The 26095-nt window shown below is 36.0% G+C and overlaps 1 protein-coding gene across 4 annotated transcripts in view; it reads right to left on the minus strand.

The window, feature by feature from the left end:
• NDFIP2 (Nedd4 family interacting protein 2) overlaps positions 1–26095 on the minus strand; it is a 72150-nt gene that overhangs the window by 32717 nt on the left and 13338 nt on the right. For all 4 annotated transcript variants that reach the window (XR_007472998.1, XM_033400088.2, XM_004276834.4 and 1 more), the window contains exon 2: positions 3066–3231. Coding sequence is in view for 3 of the 4 variants with exons in the window: in XM_033400088.2 (XP_033255979.1) it covers positions 3066–3231 (166 nt within the window). In the remaining variant the exon portion in view is untranslated. The remainder of the gene's footprint in view (positions 1–3065; positions 3232–26095) is intronic.

Here is a 26095-nt window from a genome sequence, read left to right on the forward strand (position 1 = left end):
GCAGATTCTAAAAGTAGTACACACCACAACGTTTGACATCACCTCTGTGGTTTCCTCTATCATAACTACAGCATTTTTACGTCTTGCACATTGTTTACAATTTTACCTATCTTTATCAGATTTTCTTGCATTTTCCACATGAAAAAACACTGCACTCCAGCAATATTTTTCCTGTTGTGTTTTAATATACATAGGTTTTTTTTTTTGTACATAGGTTTTAAAATAAGTATTTTTAATGCTATCAATAAGAGCTAAGGATCTGAAGTTAGGCAATTTTCAATCTAATAACAGGAAGTGGTTAGTGGGAGTATAATACTGAATGTTATCCACCAAAAGTCACAAGAGTCATAAATTCTTAGAAAAGACTTATTATTAGGATGTAAAAACACCATATACCGTCAAGTAAATTGATTTCTTTAATTCTGAAGATGGGAGTAGAAGCAAAATTTAAGTAAAAACCATGATTATGAATTTAAACAATAACATTAAAACTATACATTTTTAAAACTGGAACAATGGCATATATATATATATCCAAGGAGATGAGATCCTTACATTAAAAATAGGTGTGTAAGTTTCTGAAAAATTTTAAGACCCAAGATAGAAAAAATATCTCCACCAATAACAGGTGAAAGTTGGGAAGGAGCACCTTTAATTTTCACTTGTTAATTGTACTTACTTTTCTTCTACCCTTTGAGGCAGTGGTTGGTTCTCAACCACAGAATTTAAAGTCTGGGGAGCTCCAATCCCAGCTCCTCTTCTTAGAAGTTATGTGACCTCAAGCAAATCACTTAAGCACTGTGAAGTTCCACTTTCTCATCCATAAAACTGACCCAGCGAGGCTATTACTTGCTATTATGGGACGAAATAGAAGAGTATTCAAGAGGACTCTGTGAACTGTGCAACGCTATGCAAATGTCACCTTTTATAACTGACGTTGCTCAGATCTATAAAAGCAGCCATAAGGTGACCTCCTGAAGAACATAATCTCCACAGAAAACGGGCACTGCCCATGCCTAAAATATAACAACACTGACTAAGAAGCTGAAGAAAAATAATATCAACAGTTTTCATTAAACAGAAACCCCAAATTCTAGAATTACTCAGTTCTTGTGCTCAATTATAGTCAGGAATGGCCTTTTAGCACAGGTGAAAAAATTAAAAAGACCAGAAATCACAGAGGAGACTGTGAGAATAACTGAACTTCTAGGTACCAGGCTCCACTTGTTTCACAGTTGAAATTTATCTAACCTTTAAAAATGTCATGCTACATTATCAAAACTATTCCAGATCATAGAAAAACTAGAAGCTTCTCAATTCACTTTATGTTGCTTCCATAATATTAATACCCAAACCAAAAAGACAGCACATAAAGTCATAGATCACACTAATAAAGCCACAAAAACTCTAAATAAAATATTAACAAATTTAAATCCAGGAAAGACTAGAACATGATGACAAAAAGAATTTATTCTAAGAATAAAGGGATGGATTAGCTTAAAGAAGAAATCTGTTAATAATACATTTCATTACAACAAAAATTGAAGGAGAAAAACCATGTAATTTTACAATAAGGTACCAAAAAGATGACTCCCAGGTTTCTGGCCTGTTGGAGCCATTTATTGAAATGGGGAAGACTGTCAAAGGAGAAGCTCTAGAGGGTGGTAGAGGGAAGAGGCTGTATACAGTTGTGGTGGTGATACTCTTTGAAACTCCTCCCAAGAAGAGGTGGAGACTAATTCCTCAATAATCTTGAATAGAGACTAAGTGACTCACTTCTAACAGCCTGAATGTGACAGATGTGACACTGTGACTTTTGAGGCAATGTCACAGATTCCATTTGGCTTTCTCTCAGAATGCTTGTTCTTAGAAGCCAGGCTCCATTCAGTGAGGAGCCCAGGCCACAACAAGAGGTCACATATAGTTGTTCTGGCCAACAGCCTCAGCTGAGGCCCTAGCATCAGCCAGCAAACGTGTGAATAAGGAAGCCTGCAATTACCTCCAGTCCCAGAGTCACCATCAGACAACAATCACATGAGACCCTAGCAGAGAACTTCATAAAGAAGCCCAGTTCCCCCCAAACCATGAGAATTAACAAGCATAAATGATTGTTATTTTACTCCATTAGGTTTGAGGTAGTCTGTTAAACAGCAATAGCAACAGTAGCCACAACAAAGGGATTGCAATTTCACTCTCAGCATCTTCCATCATAGAATGATTAACTTAGCATTACTGGGAAAATACAAATTGTGACCAGAGAAATAGATGAGGGTAGTTCTTCAGAATGACCTGCAAGGATAAGATCAAGCAGTAGCAAGCAGTAATCACATCAAGGATGAGTAGCAAGCAGTAATCACTGCCTTGTATCCAGGAAATATTACCATGAGTAGGGGGGACATGATGTGTATGCTTCACCTCCATTCACATGTACTTACCACATTCTCACATTCATCATTAATAATACCTTGTTTATGACTATATAAGTAAACACACACACACATGGATATGTTTATATATTCATGTGTGTATGCATTATATGTGTGCATGAATATATATGTATATATGGTTATTTCTTCCGAAAGTTATATGGCTAATCCACTGGGAAGGGATTCTAGTAAGCATAAGAAAGTTTAACAAGCTACACTTTTAAATTAATTTTTAAAACAATGAGACAGGTAATCTATGAAATATTTTATAAACTATCTTTAGAAAAACTTTTTTTAAAATAATCATAAAACCGAAGAAGCCCATTAACAGACTTGATAATTACACAAAACCATACTGGTAAAAACAAAACCAAAAATCGAGCTATTAAAAACATTACTAGGGCTTCCCTGGTGGTGCAGTGGTTGAGAGTCCGCCCTGATGCAGGGCACATGGGTTCGTGCCCCGGTCCGGGAGGATCCCACATGCCGCAGAGCGGCTGGCCCGTGAGCCATGGCCGCTAAGCCTGCGCGTCCGGAGCCTGTGCTCCGCAACGGGAGAGGCCACAGCAGTGGGAGGTCCGCGTACCACAAAAAAAACAAAAAACATTACTAGTTGTTTCACACTAAAAACAACAATACCTGAAGTTGTAGGTACTTCCACAGTAATACTGCTATAAGGTGGAGGAGACGAGTCAGTCTCAAGTCCAGATGCTGAAGGAGCAGCCTGCACATTTTGTGGTGTTGGGTTTGAAGTTGACGGCTGCTCTACAGCAGATGATTCTGAATTATCCTCTTCATTGTGAAGCTAAGAGAACAAAGGAAAATGAAAACATTAATGTGAATCAAATTAAAAAAAATTTTTAAAGATCATTTCAGGCAAAGAATCATTTTTTAGCTAAAAACAAGGTAAAATAGCATTTAAAAAGATGAACAAAATTTTTAAGAGACATAATCAGTCATTAAGAAGTTTAGAATTTTTATAGTTTCTTTACAATAAGGATGAAGTTCAAATTGTTAGGATTTATAGAGGAAAAAAGTCATGATTACAAATAGATTCAAGTTCTCTCAATCCTACAATAAATATTGTCTACCACGCATCAGTCACTGTGTACTGCAAAGAAAACTTCTAATACAACCACAATACCATATCTATTACACTAGTATCTAAAATAACTAGAAATGTAAAATGAATTAATGAAATAGAATAACAATATATATACATTTTAAAAACGTGGAATACTCTGAGGAGGTTTTCCCAAGTACCAAAAGAATTACTAATAAAGCAAAATAAGTCAGTGTGCACATAAAATTCTGAAAAACGTCATTACAACAAATTTATTGAAAGTTCAAGAAATGCTAGATACTATATTGAGATCTTTATCACTTAACTCATTCAATCCTCACAACAAACCTGTAAGATAGAGACTATTAGACTGTTATCCCCATTTGACAGATTAAAAGAAAAAAAGAAGAAAAAATACCAAACCAAAACCACCCTGGACGTGTAGAGACTTAGAGTAACTTGCCAAACATCACAACAGCTAGCAAGGGTAAAGCCACAAATCACACCCAAGCAGTGTGGCTGCACACCTCTTACTTCATTTATATGGAAGGAAGGAAGGAAGGAAGGAAGGAAGGGAGGGAGGGAGGGAGGGAGGGAGGGAGGGAGGGAGGGAAAGAAATTTTGTCACAGAGCAAATCTGTGTGTTGTGATACAATGCATTTTTGGATTTTAGAAAGAATAGGAGAATTATTACTCCACTTTCTAGGAGCTTCGATAAACTTATTTTCTCTGTACCTCAGTGTCTCCATATGTAAGTTCTGAATGCAACCAAAATCCTCACAGTATTGTAAAATAATATTTGAAAATCATCCAGCATAATGCCTAACACAGAGAAGGCATTTAACAAATACTAGTTCCACCCTTCTTCCCTTTTATTTAATATATTTTATTTTATAAACTCAAAAGCAGAAATTATGTGGTACTCTGTCAGTCCAATAAGTAGTCACTCACTTGCCTCTAAAGAATTTTTTTAAATATGCCAAGTAAAACAGGAGGTCAATTTACTTCACTGCTGTCTGCATGTGTCTTGGTAAGCGATTACACTAGCAAAACACTTTTGGGAGTTCATAAAGGTATTATAACTTTTAACAAAACAGTATAAACAAACCTAAAATCATCTCAAGTTTAAGAAGACAACTTTTTCCATAACACTATGGACAAAAAATGTTGCCTGCCATTCCAGTAAACAATGAATGTTGCCCACCATCAAATCATCAGCCACTGCAGCCAACCCCACACAGTGCATCCTGAGGGGAACTCAGGATGGAGAGAAACAGGATACTGGCCCTAGATAGTTAAGAAGCATATCTAAAGAACAATTTCAATAAGCCCAGACTCTTGCATCTCCGCATACACAGAAAAGCCCTGAAATCATTAACTTAAGATATCTGTTTCGTGTGATCAGCGGTAATCTTCTCATGCCCTACTCTCCCCCACCACCCCAGCAAGAACTCCAGTGCACCCCAGCTCCTCACTGTCCTCTTTGCAACAGCACCTCAGAGCTATCTGAGAGGCTGTCTCTGGGGCTATAATCCTCAGTACGGTCCTCAAATAAAACATAACTCGCAATTTTTAGGTTATGTGTTTTTCTTCAGTCAACAGCACCAAAGTTTATACAATAGCATCCACTCACAGAAACTGAATTCTAAGGTCAAATAAGCATAAAGTCAACTCTGCATGAGCTTTTACATTTATTTACTTGCAGCACTTTTCCAAGTAGGCACTAAATGAGCACCCTCTTGAATAGCAACGCTCTGCCCTGGTGTCATAAAGCATCTTCTGTTTCCCATTACAAGGCACCCAGGAGAATTCCCAATGTAGTCATCTTTGACAACACTTTTAAGAGCAAAAATGTCAGATGAACAAGTTAAGGCAAATAAAGTACAGATCAATACTTAGCATATACTTAGTAATTTAGAATACATTAGTATATTTAGTATATATAGTAATTAATATTACTAAACAAATAATAATGAAGGTGTTAAAAAAGAGGAAGCCACTTTTCCATATCTACTATTAATACTGCAAATGTAGATGAAATGTACTAAAGAGAAAATCCTACATGACAAACAACTCTCCTCTAGTTCCTCACAGGAAACACCCCCTACCACATCAAATATACAAATACGCTCCCCAGAATGACCAACTCTCTGCTTAAACCTGTCAAAATATATTCAAATAACTACAATAAAAAGAATAACTACAGATACTTTTACATATGATCTCAGAAGTAAAGCTTTGGAACTTATAAAACACACCAATTTATTTCAACTGCCTTACCTAATACCTCCAGTTTTATTTTTACAAAATTATAATATAGGGGACTTCTCTGACAGCCCAGTGGTTAAGACTCCGCACTCCCAATGCAGGGGTACAGGTTCGATCCCTGATCGGGGAACTAAGATCCAGGCATGCCACACAGCACAGCCAAAAAAAAAAACCATATATATATATATTACAGTGAACAGTTGCTCTGTGTTAACCGTAAAACCCAATAACTCAGTCAACAATCTCTACCCACTGTAGCATAGAACTTCCAATTTACTTTAAATGCAACACTGTATTTTGATATCTTTGGTGTCTCCATAAATTAACCTACTGTGTGATGAGACAAAATTACTTTTAAGGAAGGACAAGAAAAATTTTAACATAAAAATTTTTCTGCCATTTGAGGCACTACCCCCTCCCCTTTAGTGTGCATTGTACGTCTGCACTATACATTAACTAGATCCCCTTAGAAGACGCAGGAATGCCTCCTCACTCAAAAAAATTAATTTCCATCTGGTGCCAGCAAGGTAACTCCTTAGGAGATAACATTCCTTTCTCAATTCTGTAAAGAGCCACAATGACCCCACTACTCACCTTGTTGCACTATGTAAACTGCCAATATGTTACTTTGTCTCAAAAACTTAAATAACTAACTGTGCTTTGACCTCTAACCAGCAGAACAGCCCTAGGAGCTCTCTGAAAAACTGTCTCCCGGTTTATAATCCTTAGACTGGCTCAAATAAAAATTTCCATTTTGGGCTTTCCTGGTGGTGCAGTGGTTGAGAGTCCACCTGCCGATGCAGGGGAAAAGAATTTCCATTTTCTTAGATTGACTATTGTTTAATTTTTTCGACATTTGATTGCCTTTTACCTAAGTTCTTACAAGGGTTCAAATTAAGTTACATGTTTATCAAATTAGACAATGCCAATTTGTAGAAATTTTTCCTTAATCATGCTGCTATGTTGTTAAATGGTTCTATTTTACATTCTATAACAATTACCTAAACAGCAAGAAAAAAGGGTGGGGGAGGAGTGGGGTGGGACCTACATATATTCAGCAATGAACCAGGCTCTGTGTTCCATCCACACATCACCTCAAAAGTTATCTTCCCAGGGAATTCCCCGGCGGTTTCACTGCAGAGGGAGCAGGGTTCGGTCCCTGGTTGGGGAACTAGGATCCCGCAAGCCAAAAAAAAAAAAAAAAAAAAAAAAGTTATCCTCCCAGCTTGTCCTATTTATGAGCCTCCTGGAAAAAAATGTGGGCAATAGCACGTGAAAATTAAAATATCTTTAATCTAGTGACCAGGGTGATGAAAAGTTGCACACTAAACCACAGTTTTTTAGTCCGAAGGGTAGAAGGATGACAAGAGGGCTTTGTTAAACGTATCTATCTATCGCTAGTTTTTATAGATGTATATTAAGTATTTTTAATGATAAGGAAACTGTAATCATTATGATTAGCTAGCTGGAGGTCTAGCCTTCCTGTGTATAAACTATTGTTTCTTTTACTTTAATTGGCGTGTCTCCTATACATATCCCTTTATTCTATTTTAAGGTGATAAAATACTAATGTAATAACTAGAAACTTTATTTCTGAGAAGCTAGAGATCTCAGTGAATGTTTTCTAAACATACCAAGATGAGAATTATGGAAGTGCAGTCAAGTGTTGTTTAGTGAACAGTGCCCTGTACCAGGGCCTGGTAGGTTAGCCAGTTGTATGGTCTTTTTTTCACCTTTCTTCTCATTTCTTTTCTCTTCTTTTGTTTCAGTTTGGGCACAGAAATTGAACTACAGGGCAGAACTGTAAGATTTTTGGGAAATAAAAACCGAGCTATCTCTAAAGTTGTTTATTTAAAAAAGTTTCTAAAGAACTAATATATGTTGTATACTGCCATATTCTGACTACATTTATTACCAAAGGGCAAAACTGGGAAGAAGAGTTAGTAGTTGCAAGGAGATAAATTTTAGCTCAATAAAAAAAATTTTTAATTTTTAGTTAGAACTTTTTAATTTTTAGAGTACTAGGTTTTCTGTGGGGCAACAAATCCTTTCAGATTTTGTATGACTGACTATCTGGCAAGACTGTTTTATAACTAGGATGACCATACAGCTGTTTTCCCCAGGACTGTCCCACTTTACACCTGTTGTGTCACAGCCCCATTCAATTTAGCGTTTTCTCCACCCCGTTCATTCTCAAAAAAATTGTACGGTCGGTCAACTGACATATAATGGGATTCTTGGCCTTTGTACAAAATTAGTAGATGACAAAGGTTCCTTCTGACTCTAAGATAACATGATTCTAGAAAAAAACCTCTGGTAGCCTCTATCATTCAATGTTGCCTTATCTAACACCTGATTTAGAGAAGCTAACAGGTATGTGTTGCAGTAAAATCAATCTGTAGAGTCAAGCTACTCATTTTAGTCACCCAAGAAGAAAGTGAGCTACCTTATCTATGCTGCTAGGGATAAGGTGCTAAGAAATTTCTACAAACAGCCCAAGTGTTAAAACCAATAGCTCAGAAGACAGAGTCCCACAAAACAGTGCTGCTTAGCAAAGGGAGCTAGATTTTCTACCAATAACACTAAATTACAGCAGTCGTCCTCACGCACACACATACCATTAAGCAAATGAACAGAATCTTAATTTGAGGTTTACTCCCCACCAAATTTTTTCCACTAAACTTTTGCTGTCTCTGGATACCTTTCTTCTGAGAACTAGCCTATGATAAAGCAATGATTAGCAAATGATTCGAAAATGATACAAATGATTAGGAAAGAGCACATAAGCAACAAGTAAATATTAAAGGAAAAATATTTGCCGTGTCTAATTTTCAGCTTCTTCTTTTGGAAGTACAGAAGTTTGGTTACAGTTTTATATTTCATAATATAATACAGGCATATTTCTGCTCATAAAAACCTTTCTTGTTAGTATGAGAGAATATCATTATTTCATGGTGTTCTACAAAGAACAGTGGGCTTCAGATGCTCTGTCACCTGAACAAGTCTGCAAAACAACTGTTAAAAACCAAGTATCATCAGATGTTTTATGAAGACATAACAAAGTGTCTTTTAAACAAAAAGGATTCTTACTTCATTTTTAAACTGTTACTGTCTGCTCATGATATGTCAACTGAAAGAAAGGTGCAAAAGAATATATACAGTATAACTGAGTCTTTTTAAATAATGAGAGAGATAAACACAACACTGTAGATCAACTATATTTCAGTAAAACTTTCTTTTAAAAAGCTTTTTCCTACAAATTCCAAAATAAATAAATAAATAAATAAGAGATTATTTGTGTAGTACATATAGGCAACCAAAATTTCCGGAAGGACACACAAGAAACAGCAAAGAGCTGCAGGTGGGGAAGAGATTTCATCATTCTCTACTATTTGATTTTTCACCCTAAGCATAAATTACTTTGAATTTTTTAATTTTTAATAAATAAAACCAAAATGCAAAAGTCCTCTAATTTCTGGTTTGGCATGTCTCACAGGCAACAATGTACCTAACACTATATCCTATGATAAAAAAGCTTTTTCCACAGAAAATGTAATATCACTATAATACCTTCCCTGGGTTTATGTATATACAACTTTCTATTAAAAATGACACAATCTGAAACTGTAACCACAGGAAAAATATATATGAAGAATGCAAATGAGGAACTGTATCTGTTTTTTTAAAGGAAAAATTGAGAGGGATAATTAATGGGGCAACAGAGTGATTAAAGAACATAAGACCAAATTTATATTGCCACACTAGACAGTTCTTCTGAGCTTCTGACCTAGATACCCACTCATTAATTCATTTCTTAAAACAACATTAAACATAATCACATACTAAAAAGGGGCTCTAGGCTCTTTATGTACAATTCTTTTCCTCCCATACTGCACTGCCTAGTTGACTTCTACACACAGTTCAGGTCTTAGCTTAAAATCAAGTTCTCAGACTTCCCTGGTGGCGCAGTGATTAAGAATCCGCCTGTCAACGCAGGGGACACAGGTTCGAGCCCTGGTCCGGGAAGATCCCACATGTCGCGGAGCAACTAAGCCTGTGCACCACAACTACTGAGCCCGCGTGCCACAACTACTGAAGCCTGCATGCCTTAGAGCCTGTGCTCCACAAGAGAAGCCCCTGCTTGCCGCGACTACAGAAAGCCCGCTCAGCAACGAAGACCCAACGCAGCCATAAATACATTTTTTTAAAAAATCAAGTCCTCAAGAAAATCTTTCCTATCTCTCAAAAGTAGATTAGGACACAATCTTAAAGCACCCTGTTCTTTAGCACACTTACTACAATAGCAATTATTTATGTGCTCATTCATTTACAATCTGTTTTTCCAGCTAAAGTAAGAGCTCTACAAAACTGGAGGTTATGTCTGTCTTGCTGAACACTACAAAAATAAGCTCCAAAGTATTTGGAATCAACTTTGGTTAAAATTAAAAGGAAACGCAATATAGGTCACCAGTCACAACAGTATAAAATGGAAAGACTGGAGAAATAACCTTGCTATTACCCAAGTACTGTGAAGTCTGTAACAGCTAGTTATTACCTTAGTAAGTTAAAGGAGAAAGAGTTAGAGTATATTTACATCCCAATGACCTCCAAGGAACAAAGAAACCAAACAGATGGGATAAAGATCTTATATAAATTGCTATTTTCAGAAGAATTCAGCCTCCAGTTAAATTCCTTTTTATATGCTAAAACTGCAATGTAAATCGGCTAGATCCTAAGATTCTCTCTTTGAATACAAAGTCCTCTATAGGGTACGCTCATTAGTCGTGTTCATAGTCCTTTAATTAAATGACAAATATTTGACCTTATTCTTAAATGTTTATATCAACAGAAAGATACACTTTTCAAAATTCTATTTAGCTTACTCAGATCTTACCTAAGAAAATACATATTTACAAATCTGCCCTATAATTATGCCTCTTTAGCAATAGGTCAATATGATCTTAACACAGATTATCATAGTCCAAGGGAAAAAAAGAGAGAAAAGAAAAAAAAGAAAGGAGAAAAAGATATTTGAGCGGCTGGGCTGGCAATTTCTCATACTTTCATCTAAGGATGTCTGTCTACGGGGCACTGCTCCCTGCCATCCCCCACTTACCTTCTCGGTCTCCCGCTAATTTCTCAATCTAGCACACATGAATTGAGCATGAAAAGACCATAATGTACGCCATAGCTGTCTGTATATTTTATCATAGGAAGATGTTCAGCTTCAGCCTCATCTTTCGTGGTTTTATACCAAAATATGTGTTACATAACATATTTTAAGTTTACTTTTTTTTTTTCTTTTGCATGTACAAAGTTTATTTTATTTTATTTTATTTTTAACATCTTTATTGGGGTATAATTGCTTTACAATGGTGTGTTAGTTTCTGCTTTATAACAAAGTGAATCAGTCATACATAAACATATGTTCCCATATGTCTTCCCTCTTGCGTCTCCCTCCCTCCCACAAGTTTACTTTTAAAAGACTGCATTTTTCAAATCTGGCCAGTACTTGGGTTTTTGTCCTCTACAACTCAAGCAGCTTTTTGAGATATATTTGTTGATGACTACGCTGTGGTCTTAAGCAATTAAGTTATCTGTGGCAGACATGTGATTGTCTCCCTCAAATCCCTTCCATCCCTCTTTCATTATAGATTCACAGTAATGTGGGTGGGACTGAGCCCACCCTACTACCTATGTTGGTCAGGATAATTTTCTCCTTTGGCACTGCAACTGCTTCCCAACCAGCCTGGCCCTCCTCCTGGGCAGGGTGCCTGTGTCAAAGGTGGGCAATAAAATAAGCTAAGATTATCCACTTAGAGGATATAGAAAACTGCTGTGGAAATAATGATACAGAGCAATTCCAGGGTTTAAGATTTCCTTAATTGGTTTGGGGGCCATAATTTACAAACCCCGATGGAGAAGGTGCCCCTACGCATTTTTTATAAGCAGAAGAAAATTTTAATGATAATGTTTGAATTTACAAAACTATTCAAACCCTGAGTTTTCAAAATAGCTCAGTGTTCTGATTTTTATAAGCTAACATACTGGTATTTGTAAAGAAATAAATGTTCCCTGCCATTCCAGTTCTGTAAGGATAAAGCCATTAGCTACTGCCACGGCCCAGGGACAGCGCACCCTGAGGGGGATTCAGGATGGTGAAAAACAGGAAACATTCTGTGCTTTGGATATACTGGCCCTTAGATAGTTAAGATACATATCTAAGAAAACATTTCAAATGACCTCAGATTCTTGCATCTTCCCATACACAGAAAAGCACCAAAATCATTCACTTCAGATGTCTTCTTTGTGCTTAGCAGTAATCTTTTTATCTTGACTACCTGGTTTTCCCAGCAAATAAAGTTCATAGGCATCCTGGCTCCTCCCTTACCTCTCTGGAGCAGTTCCTCGGAGCTGAGAGGCTATCTCTCAGGCTATAGTCCTCAGTAAGGTCCCTGAATAAAACTGAACTCACAACGTTTATGTCGTGCATGTTTATTTCAGTCAACATATCCTATCCAACATAAACAATGATAAATATAATGACAATGGCAACTTGTAATAAAAGGTTCTCTTCTGTTTCCATAATCAAATTAAATAAGAACCCTTTGACAGATTCTCCAGAAAGTTTTTTACCTGCATGCACCAAAATAAGTCAGGAAATGTCATAACTGGTAAAGTTTAAAAAGCAAAATTGGCTAAAGAGTATACTTCATAATAGAGAAGTGAATCTCAGATATTAAATTATAGTAATAATATTAAAATTAGCCCCCTTCTAGCAATCAAAATCTGAACATTCAAGAGGTTTTAAAAGCAAAACTATTCAGGCATGAGAATAAAAAACAAGAGCTAGTAAACTCTAACTGCAACCATTTCCTTCCAGGAAACTATCAGTTCCAAGTTTGTGCTGTACTTCATGAGTCCCTAGAAGCTTAGAGACCCTTTAATTAGATCTGGGAATATTATTACCTTCCTAGTCAGATCATAAGCATGTGAAATTTAGGAAGTATGCTTTATTCATCGTGGTATCCCCTAAAACAAGTAGCAGAGTTTAGGACACAGAATAAGCTTCACATTAAATATGCAGTCCCCTAAGCCTCCCAGAGTTTTTCTTCTACCAAAAGGCAAGAGAGAGCTTGGTCAAGTAATGGATGCACTGAACATCTCAAGATCAATAATCACAACTCATATATTCTATGATTCCCATGGTGTTTTTACACATAGTAGAAACCTGAAATATTTAAGCATTCAACTTTTGCGGGCAATCACCATAACTTAATAAGTAAATATCTGTCCCCCAAAGCTTACTGAATTAAACTAACGGTGTTATCCAAAAACCACAGATAACTGAATTAACACACGCTAAAGAAGAATATAAATTCCATCCCCACATCACCCAAGTTTTTAGAGTAACTACTCTAGAGACATTCTTACCACAGCTAGACAAGACAGTCAATAGTAAAGAAAGTCACAAAAATCACAAAGAGCTGCCCCCTCCCAACACAAAATCAAAGAGCTGGCAAGGCTAGGTCAATGCATAAACTACCTGAGACTCTACACACTGAAGAAAGAAGCAATCAGTGACTTTGAGCACAGAACAGTAATAAATGTTCATACATAGGACTTTTATCCATCAAAAAGTAGTTTACTATTAAAGAATAGAGATACAAAAACCAAAAACAGGTCACAACAGGGGTGACCTTTTGATATAAGTTAATAAAAATGAAGACTCTAGGAAAAACAGATTTTATTAGACAAAAGAAATGAAACAACAGCACACAGGAAGAACATAAATTATTAATTTAAAAAGTAAATATTTCTAATAATTAAAGACGCAAAAACGGTGTGTTAGAATGGAGTAGAAGTCGAACTACTGCTAGTAAGAATATAAATTCACTCAACCACCTTGCAGATCAATTTGGCAATTCCTAGTAAGGCTGAAGGTGTGTAGGACCCAATAATTCCACTTGTAAACGTCAATATTAGAAAATTCTCACACTTGCACATAAAGAGGCACATACAAGAATGCTCATGGTAGTACTATTTGTAATAGTGAGACACTGATAACAACTGTCTGGTCAGCACAAAATGAATAAATATTATTCCACTATTTGTATAACAATTCATTTTAAACTTATTAATTAGACCTACATGAGTCATCATAGATAAATCTTTAAAACACGGTAAGTGAATAAAGCAAGCTGAAAAAGTATAAAATAGTAAAATACTGTAATAAATACATGATAACATCTGTTATCTCCACAGTGGATATAGAAATATCTTTTACATCATTTTCTATACTTCCCTTTATGCTTGAAATGTTTCATAGTTTTAATATTTACATTAAAACAAACAAAAAAAAGCCAGCTAGCCAAGTTGTCTTCCATGTATAAAGTATATATACCATCCATGAGTCCTTGGGAAAAACTACTCCATGATGAAAACCAGGCAATCATAAAATTAAGCAAATAAAAAGTAAATAAGGAGAAAAGCAATGAGAAAAGATATGGTGGTTAACACTGAGTCCTTTCAAAGACAAAACTAATGCTAAACAGTGAGCTAAAGACTAAATAAATAGCCGCTGGCAAACAGACAGCAAACCTGAAAAAGTAAAAATATAATAAGCAACATAAAAATCAGGAACTGGGGAAAGAAAACATGAGAGAAAGTATTAATACCACTCACCTCATCTTTCACAGCAGGGATTTAATCTCTAATATCTAAAATTAAAACATGAGGTTTTAAAAATTACTCCAATTTCTTACTGATTTTTATACTCTTAATTTTAGTGAAATCCTACAGAACCTAACAACTCTGTGGTAAAGAAACCTTTATCTAGAATTCAGCAGTTCTTTAAGGATTTTTTTCCTTGCTGTTAAATCCAAACAAAATCGTATTTTGTATTCTCATTTAAAAAAAATAGAATAGTGGGACTTCCCTGGCAGTCCAGCGGTTAAGATTCCATGCTTCCACTGCAGGGGGCATGGGCTTGATCCCTGGTCTGGGATCTGATCCCGTATGCCATGTAGTGCAGACAAAAAAAAATAAAGAGAGAGAGAGAGAAAAAAAAAAAAAAGAGTAGTGTCCCATTCTTATTACATTATTCCTGTCCATAAGCACAAATGGAAATGTGTTCACCAAATATCAACATAATTTATTTCTGGTTGGTAAGATTTGGGTGCCTAGATTGCTTCTTTTGTACTTACACTGCTTGTATTTAAAAAAATAAGTATATATCACTTTTTATAAGAATATACTTTAGCCTAGTAATTCTCATTTTAAGAGAATTCTTAAATTCTACATCCAAAGAAACTAATCAGAAACTTAAAACAGGATTTATTTGTAAAGTTGTTCATCATAGTGTTATAAAAATGGAAAACCTAAAACAATCTATTCATCCAAAATAAAATAAACACACTGTATCAATATAATAGAATCCTATACAGCCATTTAAGGTGGTGTTTCCAAAGGATACTTAATGAAATAGGAAATGCTCATGATACAGTGTTAAAGAAGTAGCAAAATTGTGTGTGTGTAAATCATATATTATTCATATTATTTTAAATAAGATGAACTGTTAGCAGTTTCAAAATGATTGTTAACAGACAAATGGGTAGCATGGGTGCTTGAAAACTGTATTTTGTTGGGTTTTTTTTTAACTTTTCTGTATTTTTTCTAAGTTCTCTAGAACAGAGATGAAAGAAAGTATGAAACAATCTTTTTTTGTTCTTAATGTAGGACATATGTGATAAAGAGATTTCCATCTATGCTTATAGGTGTAAGTTTCTACACGTTAGAAAACTGACATTTATAAAATTGCTCAATGACACTAAAACTGAAAGAAAATCACCACAGACTTTATATCCATTCAATAACCTTTCATAATCATTCTTGTCTTTACAAGAAAAGAAAGGTACATAAACCCAGATAGATGATGCTTGTTATTTTCCATCAACCAGTTAACAGCACTAATACATAAAGTAATACCAGCATGTAACCATTTGAGTGTTATGATATTCTAGTGAAACTCATTTGGAGGTCAAAATGATTCATAAAGGCTTTCTCTTTGTCTCTTTCCCACCTATAACAAGAGTTTTCTTCATGGTGGCCTTCTGTCTTAACTAGTTGTTAATCACATTATATATTTGTCTACATAATCTATTTTCACAGTCAGTAATATTATCTATTCCTTAGAACTTCAATGAGGATGGCACACCAACACTGTGAGCAACACACCACCAATGTTCCAACTGCTTTATTCTACGTCCAGCTGATAAAAAACCTCCACAAACTTTCCACAAACAACTCTGAGAAAATGCTCATTAAGCACTCAGCATAGCAGCAGTAAGCTACTGTGGCAATAACTGTTGTATCGGTCACCATTCTTCCACTGCAGCCCTACATATAAAGCATAGACAGTGCTTCCTCCATCCAAACTAAACTTTAGAAAGCAGATACATTCACATTATCTAACTGCTATATGGTAGGAAAGTGCAAAAATGATAGGGACTTGTCACAAGGACATACGAGCAGATAGTCAAATCTGGGATGATCTGAGCCTCAAAATGATGATAGTATGAGACAATAATCAATAGAATAAAATTAAAATCCATGAATTCATACTAATATAAATGAATAAATAAACTGGAGGCTACAGGAGTTCTTCCTTATAGAATCCTACATAATAAATGCAGAAGAAATGACAGAATTAGGAAATCACCATTTGACAACCATCGTTATAACTCTTTCAGGTAATCATAAACAATGAGTTCTAAAACCAATGGGTGAAAGTATAATTTTTTAAAGGAACTTTGTGGGGTATACTATAAAATAACTGATATGAATCGTTCCAAAACATTAATGTAATCCATGACAAATAAGATTAAAGAATTGTTCCAGCTTAAGGGAGACAAAAAGACACTAACTAAGCACAATAGCTAATCATGGACTAGATCCTAATCTAAAAATAAGTTTTTTCTTTTGCTATAAAAGACACTAGTAGGGAAACTGGTAAAATATGTTTATAGATTACAGTATTGCATAAATGTCATTGATTTTGATAACTGCACAATAGTTTGTAAAAGTATGTCGTTTTTAGAAAATATACACTGAAATATTTAGATGTAAAGGGATAACATGTCTGCCACTCATTTTCAAATGCTTCAGAAAAAAATATAGCGTATGTGTATATATACACATATATACAAAGAAAATATCACAAAGCATATGTGATAAAACATCAACATTTGAGGAAACTGGGTGAATGGTGTACAGGAAATCTGTGTACTATTTTTTCCACACTTAACTGTAAGTCTAAAATTAAAATTATTTTAAAATAAAGTTAAAAAAACAAAATGCTATATGGCAAGAAAATAGAAAAAAAAATGTTGTATTAACAAACAGATTAATTTAAAACTCTACAATCCCAGCTTCTAACTTCCACTCTATCACTAGAGACCTATATGATCATTAAAAACCTCTACACCTTCAGTCAGTTTACAAAATGATTTCTCTACATTTAATCAAAATCCTAGTTTCCCTGGATGGCACTACATCCCTCAAAAGCCTCTCAAACGCGAAATGTTAATCCTCACACCACCACCCCTTATCTGGAAACAAGAAGACAAAGAAAATGTTCTTGGATACAGCCAATGCTAGATCAAGAGCCTTTCTCAAAATTCACACTGTCTCTACAGCCTGCCAGACTTTCTCTCATCCTGTTCTTAGTATTTACAAGGGTCTAAATCATTCCCCAATGAGTAAAACTTACAAGCCAGCCCCCTACCTCCAATATCATCTCCTCTACCTTTATTCCTACTATAATACAAGACAGCTAAACCAACTTAACACTTCAGCTATGAAACAGGAAGCAATAATATGCAAAGTTGAATGGTCTAGTAACTCCATCAGTTCTCTACTTCTCTGACCTGAGAGTCATCTAGAACTGCTTCTACTAGAAACTATTAGATTTCTACCTCTTAATTCGTGGTCACAACCTCCTGGCCTTTTTTACTCCCTTACTTCCACTTAGTCTATTCCTTGGGCCTTCCATTTGCTGCCACCTGGTTTACTTTCCATCCTACGTAGCCTGGACTATAAAGTGAAAAACCTGCATGACACTCACCCTCAATTTCCTAGTTCCCATATCCTCTGCCACAGCTACCCCACCAACACCCAATTTGGGGTGAGTCTGTCTACTATCTCCTGGTAGAAGGAGAGAAGCAAATCCCGTAACTGTATAGACGGGCGCCAAGTACAAATTTAGTTTCCAATTCCAGCAGGGCCATCAGAACTAGTCATCACCATGGCAGGCGTTTCAGCTCCGCCACTCTTCTAGCCCCCGCTTCCAACCATGGAACTCTCAGTTCAAATCTTTGCCTCCTACTTCTCAGAGGAAAACAGGATTTCAAGCAAAAACTCCTTCAGTTTCTCTCCCCTGAAGCTCTAAATTTAGCGTACGGCTTCCATTTATATTCTTTACTCCTAAATGCCGAATAACTGTACAGAGAAGATCCTGCCTCCCAAAGGATTGTTTGTTTGTTTGTTCTTTATGATATGTCTCTCCTTTCTTTTCTCCACTAACTTCTTTCTCTCTGCCCACATGTATATTTTATTCACACCAGACTTAGAAAAAACCTGCCCACAGCTAAAATTTAAATTTTTATCTTGTGCTTTTTGAACTATTTCCATCTCATCTCGTCCTTCTTTTCCTTCAATAACAAACATCCTAGAAGAAGAAAAAAAAAATCTGTGCACTTCTAATTCCCATTTCCTACCCAATCCATTACCATCTGGCTTTCACTCAAACAGCTCTTACTAAGAACAATGACCTTCTTTCTAATTGTTAGATCCAAGAACCTACTCATCTTATCAAAAATCTTGAATACAGTCGTCCCTGGATATCCTGGTATTTATTCCAGGACCCTCCACTCCCACCCTGCAGATACTGAAGGCCCACAGGTGCTTAGATCCCTATATAAAATGGCATAGTACAGTCTGTCCTCCATATCCGCAGATTTCAGAACCCAAGATTACGGAGGGTATGGTGTACATTCAACACAGTTGAGTGTAGTTCTAATTGGTTTTTCTTTAGCTGCCAGCGAAGGAGTTCCTCTGGTTTTCCTCCTACCTTTTTTTTTTTAAGATTTATTTTATTATTTATTTATTTAATTTATTTTGGGCTGCGTCAGGTTGTACTTGCGGCACACGGGATCTTCGTTGCAAAACGCGGGCTTCTCTCTAGTTGTGGCGTGAGGGTTTTCTCTCTCTAGTTGTGGCGTGTGGGCTCCAGAGCACGTGGGCTCTGTAGTTTGTGGCACGCAGGCTCTCTAGTTGAGGCACGCAAGCTCAGTAGTTGTGGCGCGTGGGCTTAGTTGTCCCGCGGCATGGGGGATCTTAGTTCCCTGACCAGGAATCAAAACCGCGTCCCCTACATTGTAAGAAGGATTCTTTACCACTGGACCACCAAGGAAGTCCCTGGTTTTCCTCCTACCTTTGACTATTCATTGTTTCTTTTGTAGGGGTCCTTACTTTCCTCTGCCAACTTTAAAGAGTCTTAGCAAAAACTGAATCCAGAGCTGTGGATACTGCCTCCTACACAGAGAGTACACTGAAGCTCCAGTCTACGTCATTAGTTTGATTTAGTTTCATTTGCAAAGGCATAAGACAACTAATCCCATGTAATACTGTTAAAGTTACTATCACAAGCATTCATTTGTCGTTTAAAAAATTACTATAGTGTACTGTCTAGTTTGATTTCACATTCTTTAAGATAATCAAGTAGTTGCTAAATGAATAGAAGATAGTTTGATGCCAAAAAATCTAAATTTGAGTTCTAGATATACCACCTCCTGTATAACTCTGACTGAGTCTTCGAGCCTCATCTTCTTTCTGCAATTCATTCATTTTCAATCAGTCAGCCAGTTATCAGTCGCTCAACCAATGGTTACTAAATGCCTAATACAGTATGGGTGCAGGAAATAGGTGCAAATCCCAACCCATCAGTCCCTAGAACTTCTAAATTCTAACAACTAGGAGTTCTGAGGCAAGGGCATAATACAGTATGACTAGAGTGGCAACAGGGGGAATAAAGAAAATTAAAGTTTGCATACTGTATCACAGGTAAACCAGGGAGCCAACACCAGCAAGGACCAGGCCTGAAATACGAACCTTCTTCAGAGTTAGTTTTGTTCTTTCCTCAGCAAACACAGAGAAGCTAAGAACGGAATCCTCAAGCAAAACTAAGTACAGTAAAATCAATTACCAAGACATGCTGTTGTTGATTATTCACCCAGGAAGCACAGAAAATGCCAAGATGCCATTGGCAGCAATAGTTAAAGGGTTCATCCATCAAAGTGTTACAAGCCAAAGCAAACCCTCAAAAACTGGCTGAGAAAAGTAAATACATAATCTGAATAATTTCATAATATCAAAAGCTAAATACGCATACAAATACACACACACTCTCTCTCTCTCAAAAAGTTGACATTTATGTGTCCCTAAACTGATTTCTTTATTTCTGTATACTCATTCTCATGTTACAATGATCACTATAATGCCATATTTCTAAAGGTACTTATCAATAAAAAAAAGAAAAAAACACTGTTACACCAAGATTTTCCACAACACTTGACATGACTTTTTCTAGTAAAAATTTACACACACGTGAATTCATTACTGCATGGATTTGCACTAGGAGCAAAGATGCACAAGACAAAAATATGTTATAACTTGTGCCTTTGAAGAAACCAGAGCGAAAATACTATCCAGAGAGAAACTGCATAGGTGGTTCTTTATGGTACTCAAATTCCAACTGTCAGCAAACCCATCTCAGCACACATAATAAAACGAATTTACCAAATAGTTTTGGAGGGGTAGAAACTCTGGTAAACTAAGTTTTTAACTTTATCTTTTGAAAGACTGGATTCTCCTTTAAAGAGAAGCCTTAAATGTTTTAGCATACTAAAAAACTGATAAATGTTAGTATGTTAATGTTTTAGCATGCTAAACATTGATAAAAGAGGACTTAAAAATATTTCATTACATACTACAGTAATTTTTGCTTTTAATTAATAAGTCAATGAAAAGCACTACGTAGGAATATATCATGTACCAATAAGCAAACTAACAAAATACTGGCACGAACAGTTCTGAGACTATCCTCAACCACCTACGTTGGACTAAGGATATGAAGCATACTGGTTAAGTACAAAGGCTTCGGAATCAACTTTTTAAGACTCAAATCTAGACTCCAGCACTTACCAACTCTGTGACCTGCTTGGACCTCATTTTTATCATCTACAAAATGGAGTCTATTTTCTTACAGGGCTTTCACAAGGATTACAAAAAATAACACCTGTAAATACTTAGAATAATGCCTGACATAGTAAAGGCCCAATAAATGTTACTTTAAAAAAACAAAACAAAGACACTTTATGTATAGCATCTACTCTAGTTCCTACAACAATCCTCTGAGGTGAGTATGGCGGAAAAACTTTAAATAACTGAACTGACACACCTAGTTAGGGGCAAAGACAGGATTCAATTTCAGATTTTACTGTCTCTAAATTCAGACTCTTTCTATGTCAAGATGCCTCCAAAAAAAATTCACAGGTAGTAATCTACCCTTCCACAGGATTACCCTTATGAGTATTTCTGATGCTGATTCAAGTACACACACACACATACACTACACACACCTTTGAATTCACCCATCTACTTCTCTTTAATGCCACTAATTATCTAATCCAAGCCACCATTATTGCTTACCTAACTATTGCCATAGCTTCCTAACTAAATGGCAGACCCTGACATATGGGAGGTCCCCAATGAAAAGGCTGGCTCACCAAGAAGTGACACAAGCCTTGATTAACAAGTCAAAAACACACAAACACAGCTTATAGAATATAAATAAGCAAAGAAAGAACACTCAAATTTAAAGAAAACCTCCAACATGAAAGAAAAACAAAACAAAAATATTAGAAGGAAAGTTAATACAGGGAGTAGAAAAACAAAAACCTCAAAAATCTTTAGTTGGCTCAAGTTTCAGCATGGCAGTATAAGCCCCCAACAGTCCAACCCAACCCAAGCCCCCAGACAGCCACTATAACCTTGAACAAAATATGAAAAACAACTATCTGAGCATTCTGAACATTAAGGAAAATAGGGATTTGGAGGGAAATTAAACCTTGGAGAAGCAACCTGCACAAAGAGTTTTCCCTTTTTGTTCTTTTTGCAGCTTTGCTGCAAGGCAGAACCATAGTTGTGGAGAGGCACCTTGTCTTGGGCTACTAAAACCTCAGTAGAACCCTTGCTATTTCTAGCCGGAGGAAGCATGCAACAAATGGAGCCCAGGCAGGCCAGAAAGTGAGGGGAAATCACTACCCCTTGAACCATGCATGTGTAGGACTGAACTAAAACAGACGAGTAAAGGGCCTAAGGAATTAAGCTTAGATCTGAACCACTGCACACAGAATGGGAGACAGTATTTACATTTTCCAGAGTACCATAGCAAAACACTCAGAAGATCCAGTATAAATCCAAAATTACCAGAAATACAAAATATAAATCACTCCACAGGGAAAAGGCAATCAAGAGATGCCAGTTCTAGGATGATTCAGATTACTGTTACCATACAAAGATTTTAAAGCTGCTATTACAACTATGTTCTGGGAAGTAAAGCAATATTACCTTGAAATCAATGAAATGGCAGGGAATCTCAGCAGGTAAATAGAAAACAAAAAATTGAACCAAATAAAAACTTTAGACTGGAAAAATAAAATACATGAAATAAAAAATTCACTGGGTGGGATCCATAGCACAATGAAGATAGAGGAAAGAGACAGTGAACTTAAATTGACAGAATTTATCCATTCTAAAGAAGAGTAAAGAAAAAGGATTGAAAAAATAAATAAGCTAACAAACAAATAGAGCCACAGGGACTCTAAACCTTTAAAAGGTCTAGAAAACATGTCATTTGAGACTCAAAGGACATAACAGACTGCAGCAGGAAAAAAAAAAAAACTGAAGAAATAATGTCCATAACTCTTCAAAGTAGTGAAAGGAGTAAATTTACAAATTCAACCTCAGTGAGGCTAAAACAGAACAAATTCAAAGAAAACTACATCTAGACACATCATAATAATAGAACTTCTAAAAATCAAGATAAAGAAAAGTTATTGGAGCAGCCTGAAAAACCAATATATTACATACAGAGAAACAATGATTCAAATAACTACAGATTCCTCATCAGAAATCAGGGTCATCATAAGAAAATGGAACAAAACCTTAGAGGGCTGAAAGAAAAAAAAACTCGGCCAAGAATTCTACACCCAAAATATGTATCTATAGGGGAGATCCCTGGTGGCCTAATGGTTAGGATTCCACGCTTTCACTGCCACGGCCTGGGTTCAATCCCTGGTAGGGGAACTGAGATCCCAAAGCTATGGAGCACAGTACCACCCCACAAAACAAAAAATCTAATACTTCAGTAATGAAGGTAAAATAGACATTTCGAATAAAAGAAAGAAAATTGATTAGAGTTGATCTGCATTTTAAGGAATGATAAAGGAAGTTCTTTAGACTGAAAAAAAATTGATAGTAAAGAAAAACTTGTTTCTTCAGGAATGAAGAGAGAGCATAGGGAACGGTATAAGTCTAAGTACATATAAAAGATTCTTTTTTCCTCATAAGTTTTATAAAATATGTGTTACAGGCTTCCCTGGTGGCGCAGTGGTTGAGAATCTGCCTGCTAATGCAGGGGACACGGGTTCGAGTCATGGTCTGGGAAGATCCCACATGCCGCGGAGCAACTAGGCCCGTGAGCCACAACTACTGAGCCTGCGCGTCTGGAGCCTGTGCTCCACAACAAGAGAGGCCACGACAGTGAGAGGCCCGCGCACCACGATGAAGAGTGGCCCCTGCTTGCCACAACTAGAGAAAGCCCTCACACAGAAGCGAAGACCCAACACAGCCAAAAATAAAAATAAATAAATTAAAAGAAGGCTCAATGTTTAAAAGAAAAAAAAATGTGTTACTATTTAAAACAAAAATGATAACGTTTGTTGGGGATTTCAGTGAATGTACAGGTAATACATATGACAACTATAGCGTCAAGTTTGGCAGGGGGAAGGGAGTACACAGTATACAGTCACAAAGTTCTACTTTTTACATGAAGTCATATGACATTAATGTTAAACATATATGTATATATATACATATATATATATATATATATACCTAACTTTTCACTGGTTATTATAATCTTAGAGCAAGCACAAAAATAATAAAAATAATAATATTAACATTAATAATTGATAAATAATAATATTATTAATATTAATTAATAATAATAATATAAAGAGGAATAGCTTAAAAAAGCAATAGAAATTTTGAAAAGGAAACTAAAACAATTATTTTGATCAAATGATCCAAAAGGCAGCAGAAAAGGATGAAAAGAGGGAAAAAAAAGAGGACAAACAGAAGGCAAATAATACAACAGTAGAAGTAAACCAACCATACCAATAATTACATTAGATACAAACACTCCAGTTAAAAGGCAGAAGCTGTCAGAGTGAATAAAAAAGCAAAATCCAACTATATGCCACCAACAAAAGGCACACATTAAGAACTCAGGTTGAAAGTAAACAGAAAAAGATATGCCATGAAAAAAATAAGAAGAGAAATAAAAAAAAATAAGACAGGAATGGCTATATTAATATCAAATAAAACAAACTTGAAGACAAAGAGCACTGCCAGAGATAAAGAGGGGCATTTCACAACAATCTCAGAACACAGGAAGCAAGAAATTGAGATAATTAAAGGGAGATAGACAACTCCATAACCACAGCAGATTTTAACACCCCCTTGCTTAGCAACTAGTAGAATAACACAAAAACAAAAATCAGCAAGGAATTCCCTGGCAGTCCAGTGGTTAGGACTCAGCACTGTCACTGGCGGGCCCTGGGTTCAATCTCTGGTCAGGGAACTAAGATCCTGCAAACCGTGTGATGTGGCCAAAAACAACAACAAAAACAAACAAACAAAAACAAAAACAAAAATCAGTAAAGACACAAGATCAGAACAATACTATGAACCAACTTGATATGACATTTATACAACACTATATCCAACAACTCAAGAATATACATTCTTCTCAAGTACACATAATACATCACCAAGATAATATACTGGTCCATAAAACAAGTCTCAATAAATTTAAAAGGAATGAGACCATACTGAGTGCGGTCTCTTACCACAAAAAAATTAAGTTAGAAATTTTTTAAAAGATATACAAGAAAATCCCAAATAAATGGAAATCAAATGGAATTCAAGAAATAGCCGATCCAACATAGTAAAGTGATGAAGGGAAGTCTCAGTATGACAGCTGTGTACTAGGCCTAGAGAACAAATACTACAGATAGAAACAGGAAGATGGAGGGCTCTAGGAAGAATGTCTTCAAAGAACAAAATAAAGGAACTAATACTTATCCAGTGCATGTGACCATGCAAAAAAAACGTAGCTGGAAAGCAAATTCTGAAAAATGACCAGAGGATCTGCAAAGAATTAACAACAGATACACAAAGGGGGGTGGGGGAGGGATAAATTAGGAGTTTGGGATTAACATACACACACTACTATATGTAAAATACGTAAACAACAAGGACCTACTGTATAGCACACGGAACTATACTCAATATCCTGGTATATATATATCAATATATATTTGCTATACACTTGAAACTAGCACATGGTAAATGAACTATGCCTCAATAAAAATTAAAAAATTTTAAATCAATAAAGAAATAAAAGTCATAAAATGTGAACACTAATTATCAATTTAACCAAATATTAGGAGCTTTTCATACACTTAATCCTCACAATAATTCTATGAGGGAAGTACCTATACTATCCTTACTTTATAGATGAGGAAGCTATGGCAGACAGAGGTTAAGTAATCAGTCCAAGGTTACAGTGCTTGTAAGTGAGAAGCCAAGATTGGAAACTACCAGGCTCATCCTATACCATCCGTGCTCCTCATGTCTGGCATCGCCGTCAATTAAAGAAAGTTAACTATAATGAATGTTCTGTTTCCCAGGACCTTTTAACTCAGCTGACATGTTTACAAGTAATAGAATAAAATTTGTCCTCCAAGCTTTGCTGCATAACCTTAAGCAGAACCTCCCTCAGCCAGTCTTCTGTAAAATGAGACGGTTGAAGAAAATGATCACTAACTACTTCCACAATATCTGGAAACAATTTATTTTCCTTTTTCCATAAGTAAGCCAAATAACCTACCCATGGTTAATTATCTGGCAAATGCAAGTCACCAGTCAGATG

Source organism: Orcinus orca, chromosome 18, assembly GCF_937001465.1.
Source record: "Orcinus orca chromosome 18, mOrcOrc1.1, whole genome shotgun sequence".
In the NCBI taxonomy this organism is placed as follows: domain Eukaryota; kingdom Metazoa; phylum Chordata; class Mammalia; order Artiodactyla; family Delphinidae; genus Orcinus; species Orcinus orca.